The following is an 18,963-nucleotide window of genomic DNA, read 5'->3' on the forward strand; positions in this document are numbered from 1 at the left end:
AATGTTACGATTTTACTAAATAATTTAATTATTATACATTAGTTGATAATTAATCTTTATTAAAAAACATAATTAACCATATTTAACGAGATATTTATTTTCAATCATTTCTTTTCTCACAGGCTTGAATCAGAAGCTTTCTTTAAGCAGATTAAATCCAGTTTTACTCTGATCAATGATTTATTGATCCTCTAAGTTTATAAGAAGAATCTGCGAATTTGAATCCCACCAAGGCTGAATAAACGGAGTGTGCATTTTTTTTCTTCCCTCCAATTTTGCAATGACTCGTTTTTTGTTTGTTATTCATCATGTAATAGAAAGAAAATTTACAATAACATAACTCGTGTATTTAGCTCGATCAGTAATTTAGACCCTCTTAACAACAATGATACTTATAATATGATAAATCTTGTTATACATCCAATGCACAGTAAATAAATTGATCAGTAAATATTTCATACATCAATCATGTAAAAGAGTACCTTAAAAGAGAAATACTGAGAATATATATTCTTAACATATATTATAGATGTCTGAAGTGGGTATTAAAATGATGTTTTGGCATGTAGCTCATAATTTGAAGAAATGGATTCCATACAAGAAGAATAAATCAACGGTGCGCTCTCAATGATCAGAAAAGCAGGACCATTGGCACTGAGGTGCATTCCATGGTATATGTTCGGCGGAATATTATTAAAAAGGTGACAGTACCTTACCCTTAAATATAAAATAATAAAATGAAGTGACACAACAAATTTTGCTTTGAAAGATGGAAATTACACAAAGCTCAGACGCTTTCCTTTTATTAAAGTCATATTTTAATGCATGGAGTTTCACATCGGACAGCAAAATCTTTTCTTACTTTATGCCCAATGGAGGGTCCTTAGTTTTCTCTTTCTCTCTCTCTTCTCAAACTTTCAATCACTCTTCTTCTTCTTCACCCTTTCTGATCTCCTTGTTCTTCAGGTAATAACTTTTGCTATTCAGCTTCTAAGCTTTGCTTCTACGTTTTTCTTTGCTTTTCTTGCTTCAACCAAGCAATTGGACCCCGAATTTCTGGAACCAAGACCAACCCTCTGTTATGTGTTTTCCCTTTTTGTTGTCATGCTTCCAACTTTGCATGCGCCTTTCTATTTCCCATTAATAATGGCTGAACAAAATTCAATCTTTGTTGACACTTTTATAAATTCCTTTCAGGGCATTAAGACAAGTATGATCTTTTATTTCTCTTCTTTTTGGAGGGAGTTCCTTTTTTACGAACAGTTTGTGATTTTTCGGCCATTCAACTTTCTTCCCTTAAATTTTGTGTTACTTCCATTCTTTTAAAGAACCTGCTTTTTGTTTTTTGTTTGTAGTTTCTCAGCTGAAGTTTGCCTATAGAAGATGTCAAGTGATTGAGTGAAGAGTATGGTTCATAAATTTAGAATTTTCCCTTGCCCTCATTTTTCTCTCTATTTTTGTTGCTTCTTCTTATGGTTTATTACCTTCCGGTCATTTATGGGAACTTTTTAACTTTTTTTCCACCGAAAAGTAATAATTACCTTACATTATGTGACCATGCGTAGCAATGAATAAAGATTGTCTTATCTTCTTATGTTTCGCTGTTTATTTAAATTTTTTTTCTGTCGTGTGTGTTGCTTGTAGCTCTCAAATCCGTGTTGTCAACTTTGCAATTTGCATTATTAAAATTAAAAAAATACTTTGGTGATTGTTGCTAAGCTAATTTCATGCTTCTTGGGGACAAAGCAAAGAAGTTTTGAAGTAATAAGGTATTCAAATCAATACATCATAGAAATTCTGAGACGAGTTGTTGAGGTTGTTTATAAATCAAGTGTAGCAAGCTGTTTTTCAGTGTTCCTTTTCTGTTTCCTGTTTGTTTGCCGAGGTTGAAGGTTGTGGCATGTAACGTAAGATAATATTGAGATTACTGTAAACTCAATTTGCTTATGAACAATGTCAAATGGTGTCATTGCTTGATAGGGTATACAAAATTGGGTGCTTTGTGTTAAACTGTGATGTCTCCACCAGTGCTGAGCATAGGGGAGGAGGAGGGTAAAAGCAATGTCACTCTGTTGGTTTCCTCAACCACCATGGAAAGTGTGTCTCTCAAGAGCTTAGAATTAAAAGAGCGCAACTACATGGGATTATCTGATTGTTCTTCTGTGGACAGCTCTGTTCCGTCCTTCTCAGAAGAGAGTAAAAGTAATCTGAACCTGAAAGCAACTGAACTCAGGCTCGGGCTTCCTGGATCACAGTCTCCTGAAAGGGATTCTGATCTTTGCTTAAGAAGCTCGACTCAATTTGATGAAAAACCGTTGTTTCCTTTGCGTCCTTTGACTGATGATCACCATTCTTCAGCCAAGACTGCTGTTCTTGGAAACAAAAGAGGGTTCTCGGATGCCATGAACGGCTTCTCAGAGGTAAACACTAAGTGTCTGTTTATATACAAGTTTAGAAAAACTTTTTGAGTGTTTCTTTACTGAAAATAAAGAATTTTTTCAGCAGCAAAGTTCTCCATATCGCTTCTAAGCTTGTACCCTATCGTGCTCTAATTTACTTGAATAACATGTTTTTTTATATGCTTGCTTGGCCAGACACTAATAGTCCCCAATCTATCATGCAGGGGAAATTCCTAGCTAATCCGGAGGCCAATCCAATACTATCTCCAAGGCCTGCTTCAAACTTGGGATTAAAACCTGGTTCTACCCCTGAGAAGGTTGGGGCTCAGCAAACCAAAATGAAAGAAGTAACAACAACAAATGTTGTGCTTGATAGGCCTCTTGCTGCCAATGAAAATAGACCAAATCTTGATGGTTCTGCAAACAATAATAGCAGTGCACCAGCTACCAAGTAAGTGAAAAACTCTAACTGATCACATTAAGTCTCAGCAGTTGAGCTTAACTGTGCAAATTACCTATAATCATCCTTGCTTGTGTGGCAGGGCTCAGGTTGTGGGGTGGCCTCCTATAAGATCATTCAGGAAGATTTCATTGGCAACTAATTCAAAGAGCACTGAAGAAGTTGATGGAAAAGTGGGGGTTGGTGCACTGTTCATCAAGGTCAGTATGGATGGTGCTCCCTATTTAAGGAAAGTAGACTTGAAGAATTACTCTACATATCCAGAATTATCTTCTGCTCTAGAAAAGATGTTCAGCTGTTTTACTATAAGTAAGAAAGAATTACTTTTCTGTGAAAAAACTTAACCTTTCAATTATTTATGTATGGATAGTCTGCCTGGATCCAGTTACTGCTTGTTTTGGTATGATCTCAGGTCAATGTGGATCTCATGGAATTCTGGGCAGGGAGATGCTGAATGAAACCAAGTTGAAAGACCTTCTTCATGGATCAGAATATGTTCTTACATACGAGGACAAAGATGGCGATTGGATGCTTGTGGGTGATGTTCCCTGGGAGTAAGTTCTAATTCATTTTTGTACTTGCCTTTCCATTGTCTTTTCTTTAAAAGGATATATTCTCAAAGATATCGACTTTATATTCTAGAGATGTGTTTTCTTGTGGCATTGTAGTTTTAATTCATATTAGCATATTTTGGGAAGGAAGGTAGGGTTGGGTGCATTGATACTTCTAAATGGTTGCTATGCTAGTGTGTGATATGGATTTTTTTAAATACTTTCTCATATGTATCTTTTAATTATTTTCTGATTTTTATTTTTTTTGTTATTGATTAATGTTGTATTTTATTGTGTCTACAATAACCAAAGTTGACTTATGGAATATTTATGTCTTAATTTTAATTTAAGATGTGTGTTTTAATGTTAATGTTATACTAGTTTCATATGTTGAATCTTGGCTGTATTGTGTTCTATAATTTGTCAAATTTGTTTTACCCAAGTCTGGAACCCCTGTGCATGTTTCCTAGCAAGGAGCTTTGATTTTGAAAAATGATTTGGCATGAAGGCTTGTACCAAGGTGAGATAGGTTTGGATAGTAAACAAAAAGCATGATGCAAATCATGTTCCGGAGTAGATAAAAAAAGAAGTGACTTCATAGACATTATCTTTTTTGTTTTATCTTAAAATGCTTAACAATTTACACTTCTACTTGATTAATACGTCTAAGCTGGGGAAGGATCTACCACAACATATAAACTTACAATAGTAGCCACAATTATCTTTGCTTATTTAATGTAGCATGCTGTAAAATATTATAGAAATGGCTTTTAACCTATGGCTGAGGTTCGTGGAATCATTTTCTTGTTTTAGCAGAACCCTATGGAGTAAGATAGGTGATTTAAAACATATTAGGAGCATGTATATGAGGCATAATAGAGCAATAGAAATAAAAAAGCATTAATGTGTATGCTTTAACATTGCTTTGATTACTCAAGGAAAAAAGATTCTGTTGTTTTAGAACCTGCATAGTCTTGCATGCAGAGTAACTGTCCTTCATGTGTTATCATCTGTTTAAGAATTTTCAAAGGAATTTTCTGAAGACCAATTTAATTTTAAATTATTAATACTTGAGACAAATTTCAGTTGTTATAAATAGCTGTTAAAAACTGTTACTGCAAGTGAAATATTGTGGTTTCAATAATGTTATATCTTCTCGTTTCCTAATAATGTATAGTTTTACATGGATTACATTCAATTTCATAGGTTAAGCCTTTTGCATGCCCTGTTATATCTTTCATGAAATGAAGTTGCATAATGTTTGTTTCAGTTTGAACTAATTTCAAACAATGTCTGCTCTTTTTGCAGGATGTTTATTGAAACTTGCAAGAGGCTAAGGATCATGAAGAGTTCTGATGCCATTGGTCTAGGTTAGTTTTTATCGACACCATCTATCTTATAAGTTTAACTTTAACATAATACTTGTCTGAAAATGGTGTTGGGGAAGTATACAGCAAAGGAAAAGCAATAAATGTATAATATGCCCCGGGTTTATTAATTAAATACACATCACATGGTTAAATAGAAGTTTAACATTCAACATGTAAACGAAAAATTCATATTGCCTGGTAGTTGTTCAATTTTGCAACAGTGGCAGAATGAAAATTTAAGTTTGAAAATAAGTAACTTCTTCCCAAGGAATTCGTTTTTCATTATATGATTTAAAAAAATGATAAAAGGCGTGGTCAGATATGGTTAGAAGTGAGCCATTTTTCCATATTTAGGAAAATGCTTTATGAATGTGAGCTCAGATTGGGGCAGAAATAAAGAAACATAGAACCCAAGTTGAAATTACTTTACTTTCCCATGCCATGCCAGTTGTTTGAAATCTACATTCAACGTTTGTTAATGTCCATGAGTTGAACTCAAAGTTTTTAATCTATACATATAATCTTGTTTAAGTTTACATTTGTGTGCCTACTTGCACAGCTCCCAGGGCTGTTGAAAAAAGCAGGACCAGGAACTAACTATCTGCGGGATTAAAAGCTTCTGGGCGATGAAGGTGGAACAAAATCAAGAACATGTTGTGTCTTGGAAGCGAAAACCGAAGGCATTTTGGACTGGATAGAATCTCATACTAGGCTGCCTTAACCCTTGTATTGTTTGGTGTCTGTTTTGTGTTGTCACGGCGTTTATGCTTAGTAAGCTTCTTTTCATGATTGTGAAAACTTATAAAACTCCTAGACTTGACTGTGGGAGTACCTATATTCTATGTACTCGAGTTAATGATGTGGTTGAAGGATCTGTAATGTGTAAATTTTGCAGCGTACCTTCAACGGGGTGTCCTATGTTTGTGTGAAAAAAGAAAAAAAACAAGTTGTATGTGTCAGTATGTCACTTGCCATGTACTGTTTGCCACTTTTCAAAGTCATTAACCTGTTTGGACCAAACTGCATACGGTTGTCAGGATCTAACAAAAAAAACCTGACACGAAAAAGGTTGAATTCCCAAGCTAGGTAGATGTTTCTGATCATGAATTTTTTAGTGCTTTGGCCCATGTTTTCTCACCATTTTTTAGAAACAAACATAAAATTGTGCTTGGTGAAGCATTGAGGTTTGAGCCTGGACCTTGAAGTGTTTAGATTTTGTAAAGACATATTGGATATGGTTGTCGGGGGTTTGTAGGAGCCAAGCATGTGAAGCTCTGACCATTGGTTGCTGTGCATGGATCTTACTGTTCAGTTAAACCAACGCACAGCAGTGGCGTGGAATTATGAGCAATGTTTAACCTTTTGTGGTTCTAGTTCTATGTTAACTATTCAGGTTCACCATTCATGGTCCAACGTGTTTCACCATTATTATTACTACTACCCTAGTCTCTAGTGTTTTGCATGCCTCAGTTTATGCTATTAAACTAAAATTTAGATACCCACTTTGATGCTGAAATAAGTAAAGGGCTTATGATTATTACTCCTGGTTTAATAGATAATTTTGTTGTACGTGGTGGTCAAGGTCCTTTAAAGTTAATGGGGGTTTCTTACAAATTAAAGTGAGTTTAGGTACCTTTCGTTTGGGAAATGCGTCCAGTCACATTCATCATATGCATACGATTCTCTTTGTCCACCGTCGTTACAGAAACACAGCCAAGAGAGCACGTGCCGTCGGTTTGGTTCATAGTATTTGAGGAACAAAGAAAATTCAAATATTGCAAATCTTATCCACGGTTTTATCTAATGCTTTTGATCAGAATCCATGAAATAAAGCTCTTGGGTGCCGTATTTTATTTTTTGTATATCTTCATTACTTTTATTTATTATGGAAAAGATATTATTCCATTTATTATGGAGAAAGATACACAAAAAATGATGTACTTATTCTGTTTTTTAACGAAGTTGTTTCAGACTTGAGTATGTAACATATTATATTGAGATGAGTATTCTCATGTTTAGTGTGCAGAATTAGTTGGTGAGACTTGTCAAAAATTGAAGTCCACTAGATAGAAAAATGATAAAGGGTAAGTCCATTTCAAGAAAAGAATCTGGCTCAAGTGGTTGAGTTGAGACATCCAAGAGGAGTAGCAGCATTTAATTTCCAGCAAAATAATATTTATCTTCTGGACTTTTCCCCCGTCTCGTATCCTCTATTCCTTGACAAAAGAGAGAGAAAAGAATAAGAATATGCATGGTTTTAATTTAGAAATGTATCACCAGGAAAGCTATAGATCGTGGAATATGTCTCTGTACGGACTTAGGAGGCTTTTATGGGAAGCCAACGAATAGAATATTATTCAGTTCCGGGAATGATAACATTTTTATCGACCAAATCCTTATTTTAGCCTATGATATTATATGAGAATATTTTGATTCAATAAATACATGCATGAGAATATTATAGTCGTAGATTATTTTTTTATAATTATGTTCAAATTAATATATTTAAAACTATCTCTCATTTAAGGACCCTGGTCCCTAAATCATTATTAATGACAATATTTTCTTTATTAAATCTTAAGGTTTCACAGTAGTTTGAAATTGAAATCAGTAATCAACTAAATTAAAACATTGTGTGCTCTGGTTGGTATTTTATTTTTATTTTACGGATTTTCTTTTGTGTGCTTTATTTTATGGATTTACCTTCTTTCTAAAGTGGGTAATTTATTTTAAGGAATAATATTTCAATTGTTAATAAATAATTAAAGAATAATGGTTTAACTTGGAGTGCATAGTGAACCTTTATTGACCATGGCAAAATATGAAGAGGGAATGTACCCACTAGTTTCACTTTATGAAGCCCATATATATAATTTTTTTAAAATATTAATATATCTAATTTAAAAAAATTATGATTGAATAGTTAAAAAGAAAGAAATTAAAGGAGAAGATAAAATTATAAATTATTTATTTTTTCAAAAGCATAAAGTCTATTTTTATATTTAAAACATGTAAATTTACCTTTGTTAAATATATTTTTATTTTTTAAAATTTCAAATTATTTTTTAAAAATATTTTCTTCTAATGCCAATTTTTTTTTTATTCTCGTGTTTTAGCTGCTTATTCTTTTATTTTTCAAACTTTGGTTGAATAATTGATATATACATGATTTCAATAAATTATATTGATTATTTTAAGTTTTATGTTTAAAATAAAAAAATTAAAATATTTATATACTTACCTCTTGAATGACACAATTCTATGATTCAATTATGAACCAAAAAGCTGTAAAAAAAAAATCAATGAAACAAAGTGTTGATAGAAATATTTTTTCATATTTGTAAAAATAAAATATGTAAAATGTATTTTACAAAGAGTAAAGAGAGGGTTCAGAATCTCGAATTCAAATAATGAGAAAATGAGAGCTTTCAGTTAAGGAATTTAATTTATAGTTTAAAAATAAAATTTAAAATGAACATAATTTAAATCGGAGGGCTATTGCCCTACATTCGTACACCTGGATCTAGGGATGGCAACGGGGCGGGTCGGGTACGAGTTTCATGATACCCGTCCCCATCCTCGCGAGTTAAACTTATCCCCGTCCCCGTACCCGTACCCGTCGGGTATGTGATTTTCATCCCTATCCCCGTCCCCGTCGGGTATCGGGTATACTCGTACCCGTACCCGTACCCGTCAATTTTTTTATTTTTATTTTTTTATAAAAAATATGATATTTTTAAATTATTTTTTTATTATATTATAATTATAATTAAGTTATTTTTCTATATCATTTTATAATAAATAATCACACATAAAAAAATATTATTTTTTTAATATAATTAAATTAAAAGTGGGTATTAAATTAAAAATGTAAACGGGGACGGGTACGGGTACGGGTACGGGGCGGGTAAGTACATACACGTACCCGTACCCGTACCCGATTTAAATATCGGGTTTTACTCGTACCCGTACCCGGTCAAACCGGGTATTTCCCGTCAAAGTCGGGACGGGTTCGGGTATTACCCGCGGGTACGAGTATATTTGTCATCCCTACCTGGATCCATCCCTAGGGTTTCGGTTGTCGATTTTGGTTTGTAAAGACGAAATACAAAGTGGGTAGTTTTGCTTCTTTTGGGTCAAAGGTCGAAACATTAGGCAGATGATAAACACACCTCCACTCTCGTATAAACACACTCTCTTTTTTAAAAAAAATATATATATAATGTCTAAATTACCCTTTAAAAAAATGAAATTCTTAAATTTACACCTCCCTTCACCGCACCTCCCTTATCCTGTATCTGCATGTAAATTTTAGTCTGGAACGGCACCAGAATGGGCCATTCTGCAAGCAGAACGGCACCAGAACGGCCCGTTCTGAAATCAATACGGCCCGTTCTGCAAGCAGTACAGGCTGTTCTGCTATCAGTACGGGCCGTTCTGCTTGCAGTACGGGCCGTTCTGCTTGCTGTACGGGCCGTTCTGAAAGCAGGACAGGTCATTCTGCTTGTAGAACGGGCCGTTCTGTTGCAGTACAGGCCACCGCGTCACTTTTAAAATGGCTACCTTATGACTGATTTTAAAACCCCGATTTTAAAAGTCATTTTTGTACTAGTGTTTCTTTCCATAGAACAAGTAAGAGTCTTTCTCTTACAAGACCACCTGCTGACATTGCGCACCTCTCTTCTTTCTCTTTGTGGCACTTCTCTTCTTCTTTTTTTTCCCACACCTCGCACACCCCTCTTCTTTCTCTTTCTGGCACTCCTCTTCTTCTTCTTCTTACTGTTACAGAAAGTTCTTTCCGGAATTATATAAAAATGTTCCGGAAAATACTTTCCATAATATTAAATTTTTATTCCGAAAAGTATTTTTCGGAAATGTTTTGTTACATAATTCCGGAAAGTACTTTTCATAATATTAAAGTTACTATTACGGAAAGTTCTTTCCGGAATTATATGAACAATAATTTCTATTCCGGAAAGTAATTTCCGGAATGCTAATGACTGTAAAAGTACTTTCCGGAATGCTAATGATTGTAAAAGAGCCTTGCTTATCCTGGTTATGGTGGGGCTAGTCCTTTTTTTCTATTCAGAATGACTGTAAAAGTATATTACTTAATGACATTGAGCGGAAATAGACTTTGAAAAGAAGAGGGGTGTGGAGTGCGGGGTGCGGGGGAGGGGGGGTGCGGGGAAGGGAGGTGTAAATTTTATAATTTCATTTTTTTAAAAGGGTAATTTAGACATTTTATATATATTTTTTTAAAAAGGGGTGTGTTTATACGAGAGTGGAGGTGTGTTTATCATCAGCCAAACATTATCTTGGTATAGTCCATATGATTGTTCGTCTTATGCTTACATGTACTGGTGGGCCGGGAGCCACTGGGCTCTTCTAGTGGGCCTAGTACGGTCTAAATATAAATAGTTTGGTTAATGATATATACACCTCCTTTATTTTTTTAATTCCTTTTAAATATTCATAATTTTTTTTATTATTTAAAATTTTAATTTTACATCTCTAACTTTTAATTTACTATTTTTTTCTTTTCATATACCTCCTTCCTTCTCTTTTCCAATTTTCATATGCACCATCTTGTCTTCCTCTAATTTCTCACCTATTTTAGTAGATAGTTTTAGTTCTCTCGATTTTTATATTACTCTCTTATTTTTTCACATCTTTCACTTTTTTACATACACCCAAATCATAGAATTGGTAGGTAAAAATATTGTAGATACGTGTAGCTTCCTCAACAGGTTTTATTAAACTAGATATACATTTTTTTCTTTCAACACTTCCTTTACTTTCACCTCTCCAAAAACCCTAACATTAAGTTTAGTGTTATGAAAAAGACATTTTCACTATTATAGAGTATTATGCGAATAGTGAAATCAATGAGAAAATTGAAAGAGGAAGGGGAAAAAATAATGTAAAACTAAAAAAATTAAAATTACTTACCAAAATAGGTGAGGGTGAAGAAAAATTAAGGAAGTACATGTGAAAATAAGAGAAAAAGGTATATAAAAAAAGTGTTAAATTAAATGTTATAAATGAAATTAAAAAATTTTAAAAAATAAAAATTAAAGATATTTTAAAAAAAAAATTTAAAAAGGAGGTGTACTTATAAAAAAAAAAAAAAAAAAAGGTGTATATATCATGATCCAAATAGTTTTTACATGCTGAAACGCTGCTAAAATTTTACATTTATTGAGACACATTTGTATTCGTATTTTGAAATTAAAGATTTTTGGTATTGTTTACCTGCATAAAACTGAAAGAAATGCCAAAATTTGCAAGAAAATAAAATAAACAAAATTTCATCGATAACAAAACCAAAATCTTTAGCTTATTTATTTACAGTTGCGGCCCAATCGTGACATGAAAAGTCCAATAGGAAATGGTGTGTAAGCGTAACGACCCAAATTACTGTTGTTTCAGTCATCTGACAATTCTTATAGTTTACCCAAATGTTAGATTACCTAAATCCCGAAGGATTCTTTTTTCTTTATTTTTTAAAGAACTTTACAAATTTATTTTCTTCTATAAATATTTGTTTAGCTTTTAAACCATATAGGTTGGACATATGGCAACACGTGACTACGTTTGAGCTTCAAACCTTGTTTTTTTCAAACATTATATGTGTATTTCTTCCATTTTTTATTCACAGTCATTTTATCATAATTTATCATTTTTTTTTCATTGTTATTTTACAAAAATCAATGACTTATTAATTTTTTTTTCTCATTTTTACCCCCGATAATTAATGTATGTTTACTGAACAATGTGTCTATTTATTTCTAATGTCTACTTATTTTTTCTCCAACCACCTATGTGAAGTTAATGTTGCATTTAAAAAGACAATATGTTTCCAACGAAATACTATAAAAAAATAAAGGGTAGAATAGGAAAGTAAATAATAAATATTTTTGAAAACTAAAATATCAATCATTTCCTTAAGTCTCGTGCAAAACCTTAAACGACTATGAATAGAAAATGAAGGGAGTAAGTTTGAATGTCAGTTGGGGAGCTAAAAATATTTTTAAAACTATATATATATGAACACTTTGATTACCTTCAAGTTATTGTTCAATTTTAACAAAATTTGATATACACATATAAAGTGATATGAACTTTCAATTTAATGATTAAATTTACAAAATATTTATTTTATGTCTTGGAATTCAAGAATATATATTAGAATTCTCAATAGTACATTCCTAATTTTTATCTAAACACAATCAGAGTTTTTGTAAAAGGTTATTGACAATGTCCTAAGTACCTATTTCCTTACAATTATTATTTTTATTTTATATTTTATTTTTAATGAAAAAATCAGGAAAAACATTTTATATAAAGATGTGTGTTGGACTTTTTGACTCAAAGAAAGTTATTATGTAAACATATTATATAAAAGAGATAATTTCAAAACATTTTATTATTTTGATATAGTCAACGAGAGTGTTGTTAGTCAATGCAACATCATCAAATATCATCATTTTTAATTTTTTTTTAAATTGATAGAAAGTGGAGTTATAATTGTGTGTGTTAACGATGATCCCACATGTGACTCTAACGATACTTATGATAAAAAAATTAAAAATAAGTGTTGTTATCATTAAACAAAACAACAATTTTTTTATTTATAAATATAGTACTCCTATTTTTAGTGATTGACTAGATTTGTTTATTTATTTTTAGGTAGTATGGCTACTCCTAATGGAGAATCAATTTTTATTTAAAATATACTATCTCCAATGGGGGACTAGGCTTGTTTATTTTTTTTCCCTTGTAATTAGTATTGGTACGACATTGAAAGATTAATTATTTAATTAAAATATAATTCTGCTATCTCTATTGGGGAGGATTACCTTTGTTTCACATTTTGCATAACGATTATCTTCATATCAAGCCTTATCACTTGTTATGAACATGGGCTTCAATGGACAAGATGCAAAGAAAGCATTGAAGATAAACATTCAAAAATTGGGGCTTGCTATTGATTTTCTTGTTGAGGACAAGGCAAAGAATGATAAAAAACAAAAGTAAGATATTGAGAGAAGAAACGAAATTTGGAGGGTGACACAAAGGTATCCAAAGATACCAAAAGTAGTCCCTAGTGAGGGTAGCGGGACCATATTTTTTTTTCAAAAATGATCTCCAATAGAAGTATGACATTATCTATAAGAAAAAAGTAAATAAACAAACCTAGTTTCCTAATGAGAATAATAGGACCATATTTAAAAAAAAAATTGATCTCCAACAAGACGTAGCAACACTACCTAAAAATAATAAACAAACCTAATTCCTCAATAAAGATAACGACACCACATTTATAAAAAAAATTAATGTCCCACTTAGGAGTAATAATACTTGTTTTTAGTTTTTTTTTTTTTACTATGTCATTAGAGTTGCATGTGAAATTATCATTGACACACAACTCTAATTCTACTTTTGAGTCAATTTTTTAAATTTGTTTAAATAATGTGACACATAGTAACATTGCATTGATTAACAACATTTTGTTAACTATACCAAATTGATAAAATATTTAAAACAATTCCTTTATGTAATATTTTTACATAATGACCCTCATTAGTTAAAGAAAAACATATGCATTACTATTTAAAAGAAAATAATATGTATTACAAGTGGACTTAATTTTTTTCTTTGCTCATTTACTGTTTTTAATTAATTACTAGTAGTTTAGCATGATACACAAACTAATATTTTTTTTTATATAACTAAAATTTATAATAAATTATATATAAAAATAAATAATATATTTAAATATATAAATTATATTTAAGACTTGTATAAATATTTATTTTTAAATACGTAATTTATATATATTTTTTGTCAATAACATATAAAATATATTTTAAATTTATAATAAATAATTTACATTGTAGTATAATATATATTTTATTTATTAATAATTTATATCTAAAATATTAAAATTTAATTTATAAATAATTATGATAAATAAAAAATGATTTTTTTTTAAGTCAATGAACTAATGTTGTTATATACAGAAGTTTAACTTCAACAGGTTCAACTGTTTAACAGTTAGTTGAACGAAGATGATATACATTTGATTTACTTAGTGTTTTTAAATTGATAACAGTATAGAAAATAAGAAAATAAAATTTATTTATGTTTAGTATTTGAGGCTATACAATCTACATATTAAGTGTTTATTATATATAACTAAAATTTAAAATAAATTATGTGTATAAATAAATATTATGTTTAAATATATAAATTATATTTAAAACATTAAAAAAAAATATTTTTAAATATATAAATTATATTTTATATTTATGAGAAATAATTTATATTATAGATGAGTGTTTCTAAGTTCTAACTGAACTTTGAATGTTGATAGTTACATTGCGATGGGGTGGAGTGCATAGAAGAAATGCACCTGACAACCGCGGCGAGAAAATGCAAGAGCCTAGTCCACCTCAAGCAACTCCACGCCCACATCCTCCGATGCCGCATCAACGACACGCCGTACGCCCTCGCCCCGCTTCTCTCCGTGGCCGCCACCTCCTCCAACGACCCGTCGTTTTTCTCCTACGCCCGCTCCATCTTCCGCCACCTCACCCACCGGCACCGCAACACCTTCATGCACAACACCATGATCCGAGCCTTCGTCCAAAACCGTTCCCCCCTCCGCGCCCTCTCCTGCTATGTCTCCATGCTTCAAAACGGCGTCGCCGTTAACAACTACACGTTCCCGCCCTTGATCAAGGCCTGCATTCCGCTGCTTCCTTCCAGCCTCGTTGGCCGTTTGGTTCACGCCCACGTCGTTAAGTTCGGCTTTCGCCACGACCCTTACGTCGTCACTGCGTTTATCGAGTTTTACTCCGCTTCTCGCGAGGTGGAAACGGCACGCCTGCTGTTTGATAAAACGCCAGAGAAAGATGTCGTGTTGGGGACGGCGATGGTCCACGGTTATGGCAAAATGGGGAATGTGGAAAGTGCCAGAGAAGTGTTTGAGGAAATGCCTGAGAGAAACGCTGTGTCGTGGAGTGCCATGATGGCAGCGTATTCTCATGTTAGTGACTTCAGGCAAGTGCTGGCTTTGTTTTCTGAGATGCAAAACGAAGGCACGAGGCCGAACGAGTCCATCCTCGTCACGGTCCTCACTGCGTGTGCGCACCTGGGTGCGCTCACGCAGGGACTGTGGGTGCATTCCTACGCCAAGCGATTCGATCTTGAATCGAACCCAATTCTGGCAACGGCTTTGGTTGACATGTATTCGAAATGTGGATGTGTGGAATCTGCTTTGTCTGTTTTCGAGAGCATTGTTGATAGGGATGCCGGTGCGTGGAACGCTATGATTTCCGGTGTTGCTTTGAATGGCGATGTAAAGAAATCGCTGGAGTTGTTTCACCAAATGGCTGCTTCTGGGACTGACCCCAATGAAACTACGTTTGTGGCTGTCCTCACTGCTTGTACTCATGCAAGGATGGTTGAGCTAGGCCTTTGGCTGTTTGAAGAAATGAGCAGCACTTATGGGGTTGCTCCTCGAATGGAGCATTATGCTTGTGTTGTTGACCTTTTGTCCAGGGCTGGCATGGTAGAGGAAGCTGAGAAATTTATGGAGGAGATGGGTGGACTCGCGGCTGGCGATGCTAATGTGTGGGGTGCTGTTCTGAATGCGTGTAGAATTCATAAGAATACTCATGTTGGGAATAGGGTGTGGAAAAGGTTGCTTGATATGGGCGTCACTGACTGTGGTACTCACGTTCTTACTTACAATATATATAGAGAAGCTGGGTGGGATGCAGAGGCAAACAAAGTTAGGAGTAGAATCTCAGAAACAGGGATGAAAAAGAAGCCCGGATGTAGCATAATAGAGGTAGATAATGAAGTTAAAGAGTTTCTTGCAGGTGATCATTCTCATCCACAAGCACAGGAAATGTGCAAATTGCTGGATTGCATTCTCAAGATGGGGATTTTAGAACCCTTCTGATGGGTATAAGCTATTGCTTACCATTGAATTCTTTTCTTACATGCTTTAGCATAATTATAGTTATTTGCAAGAACCTATGAACATGAAAAAGAAAATCAAATATAAATTGTTTTTCCTTTATTGGTGAAATTATGTGGATAGATTCTCCTCAAGGAAAAACAAAGAAGACGAGAAAGGAAAGAATACACGGGATATAATGCAGCTAACATATCATTGCTAGAGTTTGGAGAATATTTTACACTGACTTATTTCAGTCCCTGCCTAATAAGCATCTTGCCTGTGTTATTGCATAATTGAATCTTGCCTGTGTTATTTCAGAAGAGAGTAAAAGTAATCTGAATCTGAAAGCAACTGAACTCAGGCTCGGGCTTCCTGGATCACAGTCTCCTGAAAGGGATTCTGATCTTTGCTTAAGAAGCTCGACTCAATTTGATTAAAAACTGTTGTTTCCTTTGCGTCCTTTGACTGATGATCACCATTCTTCAGCCAAGACTGCTGTTCTGGGAAACAAAAGAGGGTTCTCGGATGCCATGAACGGCTTCTCAGAGGTAAACACTAAGTGTCTGTTTATATACAAGTTTAGAAAAACTTTTTGAGTGTTTCTTTACTGAAAAAAAAATAAAAAATTCAGCAGCAAAGTTCTCGATTGCCCTTCTAAGCTTGTACCGTATCTTGCTCTAATTTACTTGAATGACATGTGTTTTTTTATATGCTTGCTTGGCCCGACACTAATAGTCCCCAATCTATCATGCAGGGGAAATTCCTAGCTAATCCGGAGGCCAATCCAATACTATCTCCAAGGCCTGCTTCAAACATGGGATTAAAACCTGGTTCTACCCCTGAGAAGGTTGTGACTCAGCAAACCAAAATGAAATAAGTAACAACAAGTGTTGGGCTTGATAGGCCTCTTGCTGCCAATGAAAATAGACCAAATCTTGATGGTTCTGCAAATAATAATAGCAGTGCACCAGCTACCAAGTAAGTGAAAAACTCTAACTGATCACATTAAGTTTTGGCAGTTGAGCTTAACTGTGCAAATTGCCGATAATCATCCTTGCTTGTGTGGCAGGGCTCAGGTTGTGGGGTGGCCTCCTATATGATCGTTCAGGAAAAATTCATTGGCAACTAATTCAAAGAGCACTGAAGAAGTTGATGGAAAAGTGGGGGTTGGTGCACTGTTCATCAAGGTCAGTATGGATGGTGCTCCCTATTTAAGGAAAGTAGACTTGAAGAATTACTCTACATATCCAGAATTATCTTCTGCTCTAGAAAAGATGTTCAGCTGTTTTATTATAAGTAAGAAAGAATTACTTTTATGTGAAAAAACTTAACCTTTCAATTATTTATGTATGGACAGTCTGCCTGGATCCAGTTACTGCTTGTTTTGGTATGATCTCAGGTCAATCTGGATCTCATGGAATTCTGGTCAGGGAGATGCTGAATGAAACCAAGTTGAAGGACCTTCTTCATGGATCAGAATATGTTCTTACAAGAGGACAAAGATGGCGATTGGATGCTTGTGGGTGATGTTCCCTGGGAGTAAGTTCTAATTCATTTTTGTACTTGACTTTCCATTGTCTTTTCTTTAAAAGAATATATTCACAAAGATATCAACTTATATTCTAGAGGATGTGTTTTCTTGTGACATTGTAGTTTTAATTCATATTAGTATATTTTGGGAAGGAAGGTAGGGTAGGGTGCATTGATACATCTAAATGGTTGCTATGCTAGTGTGTGATATGGATTTTTTAAAATACTTTCGCGTATGTATCTTTTAATTATTTTCTGATTTTTATTTTTTTTGTTATTGATTAATGTTGTACTTTATTGTGTCTACAATAACCAAAGTTGATTATGGAATATTTATGTCTTAATTTTAATTTAGGATGTGTGTTTTAATGTTTATGTTATACTAGTTTCATATGTTGAATCTTGGCTGCATTGTGTTCTATAATTTGTCAAATTTGTTTTACCCAAGTCTCAAACCCCTGTGTGTGTTTCCTAGCAAGGAACTTTGATTTTGAAAAATGATTTGGCATGAAGGCTTGTACAAAGGTGGATAGGTTTGGTTAGTAAACAAAAAGCACGATGCAAATCATGCTCCGAAGTAGATCACAAAAAAAGTGACTTCATACTCATAGACATTATCTTTTTTGTTTTATCTTAAAGGAGAAGATAAAATTATAAATTATTTATTTTTTTAAAAGCATAAAGTCTATTTTTATATTTAAAGCATGTAAATTTACCTTTGTTAAATATATTTTTAAATTTTCAAATTATTTTTAAAAAATATTTTCTTCTAATGCCAATTTTTTTTTATTCTCGTGTTTTAGCTGCTTATTCTTTTATTTTTCAAACTTTGGTTGAATAATGCATATATACATGATTTCAATAAATTATATTGATTATTTTAAGTTTTATGTTTAAAATAAAAAAAATTAAAATATTTATATACATACCTCTTAAATGACACAATTCTATGCTTCAATTATGAACCAAAAAGCTGTAAAAAAAAATCAATGAAACAAAGTGTTGATAGAAATATTTTGTCATTCTTTGTAAAAAAAAAATGTAAAATGTATTTTAGAAAGAGTAAAGAGAGGGTTGAGAATCTGTAATTGAAATAATGAGAAAATGAGAGCTTTCAGTCAAGGAATTTAATTTATAGTTTAAAAATAAAATTTAAAATGAACATAATTTAAATCGGAGGGCAATTGCCCTACATTCGTACACCTGGATCCATCCCTGGGGTTTCGGTTGTCGATTTTGGTTTGTAAAGACGAAATACAAAGTGGGTTTGGTTTGCTTCTTTTGGGTCAAAGGTCGAAACATATGATTGTTCGTCTTATGCTTACATGTATTGGTGGGCCAGGATCCACTGGGCTCTTCTAGTGGGCCTAGTACGGTCTAAATATAAATAGTTAGGCTCATGATATATACACCTCATTTTTTTACAAGTACACCTCTTTTATATTTTTTTAAAAATTATAAAATATTGTAGTTTTTTTTTTAATTTTCTAATTTTACATCTTTAACTTTCAATTTTTTACTTTCTTCTTCTTTTTTACACACTTTTTTTTTTCTTTTTTAGGTGGGGTGAAGGAAAGGTAAGGGGGTGCATGTAAAAATTAAAAAAAGGAAGGAAGATGTATGAAAAAAAATTACTAAATTAAATGTTGTAGATGTAAAATTAAAAAATTTAAAATTA

At 33.0% G+C, this 18,963-nt stretch overlaps 3 protein-coding genes across 8 annotated transcripts; all 3 read left to right on the forward strand.

The window, feature by feature from the left end:
* Positions 1–804: 804 nt before the first annotated feature.
* LOC109815723 (auxin-responsive protein IAA9) lies at positions 805–5,800 on the forward strand. Of its 2 annotated transcripts, none has more exons than XM_020380519.3 (7): positions 805–966; positions 1,981–2,420; positions 2,624–2,850; positions 2,942–3,168; positions 3,272–3,413; positions 4,719–4,780; positions 5,340–5,800. In XM_020380519.3, the coding sequence occupies exons 2-7, from the start codon at positions 2,016–2,018 to the stop codon at positions 5,375–5,377; spliced, it is 1,101 nt and encodes a 366-aa protein (XP_020236108.1). In that variant the 5' UTR covers positions 805–966; positions 1,981–2,015; the 3' UTR covers positions 5,378–5,800. The 2 variants fall into 2 exon arrangements, with proteins under 2 accessions (XP_020236108.1, XP_082933279.1); XM_083077153.1 differs by lacking the exon at positions 805–966 and adding an exon at positions 1,356–1,405.
* An 8,329-nt stretch (positions 5,801–14,129) lies between these two features.
* LOC109815722 (pentatricopeptide repeat-containing protein At5g66520) lies at positions 14,130–17,665 on the forward strand. Of its 5 annotated transcripts, none has more exons than XM_029274843.2 (5): positions 14,130–15,672; positions 16,074–16,303; positions 16,510–16,733; positions 16,825–17,051; positions 17,155–17,665. In XM_029274843.2, the coding sequence occupies exons 1-2, from the start codon at positions 14,193–14,195 to the stop codon at positions 16,190–16,192; spliced, it is 1,599 nt and encodes a 532-aa protein (XP_029130676.1). In that variant the 5' UTR covers positions 14,130–14,192; the 3' UTR covers positions 16,193–16,303; positions 16,510–16,733; positions 16,825–17,051; positions 17,155–17,665. The 5 variants fall into 5 exon arrangements, with proteins under 5 accessions (XP_029130676.1, XP_082933280.1, XP_082933281.1 ...); XM_083077154.1 differs by having other exon boundaries at positions 16,825–16,942; positions 17,113–17,665; XM_083077155.1 differs by having other exon boundaries at positions 16,825–16,942.
* On the forward strand, positions 16,504–17,282 carry LOC145958720 (auxin-responsive protein IAA8-like). Its single transcript, XM_083076237.1, has 4 exons — positions 16,504–16,602; positions 16,775–16,831; positions 16,892–17,039; positions 17,155–17,282. The coding sequence occupies exons 1-4, from the start codon at positions 16,504–16,506 to the stop codon at positions 17,280–17,282; spliced, it is 432 nt and encodes a 143-aa protein (XP_082932363.1).
* Positions 17,666–18,963: the final 1,298 nt, after the last annotated feature.

The sequence above is a fragment of the Cajanus cajan genome, chromosome 6 (genome assembly GCF_000230855.2).
Source record: "Cajanus cajan strain Asha chromosome 6, NIPB_CcT2T_4, whole genome shotgun sequence".
Lineage (NCBI taxonomy): Eukaryota > Viridiplantae > Streptophyta > Magnoliopsida > Fabales > Fabaceae > Cajanus > Cajanus cajan.

Excerpts from the sequence above, each read along its gene's own strand:
- LOC145958720 (XM_083076237.1), top strand. The coding sequence starts at position 16,504 with ATGCAGGGGAAATTCCTAGCTAATCCGGAGGCCAATCCAATACTATCT. Across the intron at positions 16,603-16,774 it reads CTGGTTCTACCCCTGAGAAG|TTGAGCTTAACTGTGCAAAT; the intron begins GTTGTGACTCAG and ends AAGTTTTGGCAG. Across the intron at positions 16,832-16,891 it reads GCTTGTGTGGCAGGGCTCAG|AGCACTGAAGAAGTTGATGG; the intron begins GTTGTGGGGTGG and ends ACTAATTCAAAG.
- LOC109815723 (XM_020380519.3), top strand. The coding sequence starts at position 2,016 with ATGTCTCCACCAGTGCTGAGCATAGGGGAGGAGGAGGGTAAAAGCAAT. Across the intron at positions 2,851-2,941 it reads AGCAGTGCACCAGCTACCAA|GGCTCAGGTTGTGGGGTGGC; the intron begins GTAAGTGAAAAA and ends CTTGTGTGGCAG. Across the intron at positions 4,781-5,339 it reads TTCTGATGCCATTGGTCTAG|CTCCCAGGGCTGTTGAAAAA; the intron begins GTTAGTTTTTAT and ends CTACTTGCACAG.
- LOC109815722 (XM_029274843.2), top strand. The coding sequence starts at position 14,193 with ATGCACCTGACAACCGCGGCGAGAAAATGCAAGAGCCTAGTCCACCTC. Across the intron at positions 15,673-16,073 it reads AGTTAAAGAGTTTCTTGCAG|AAGAGAGTAAAAGTAATCTG; the intron begins GTGATCATTCTC and ends GTGTTATTTCAG.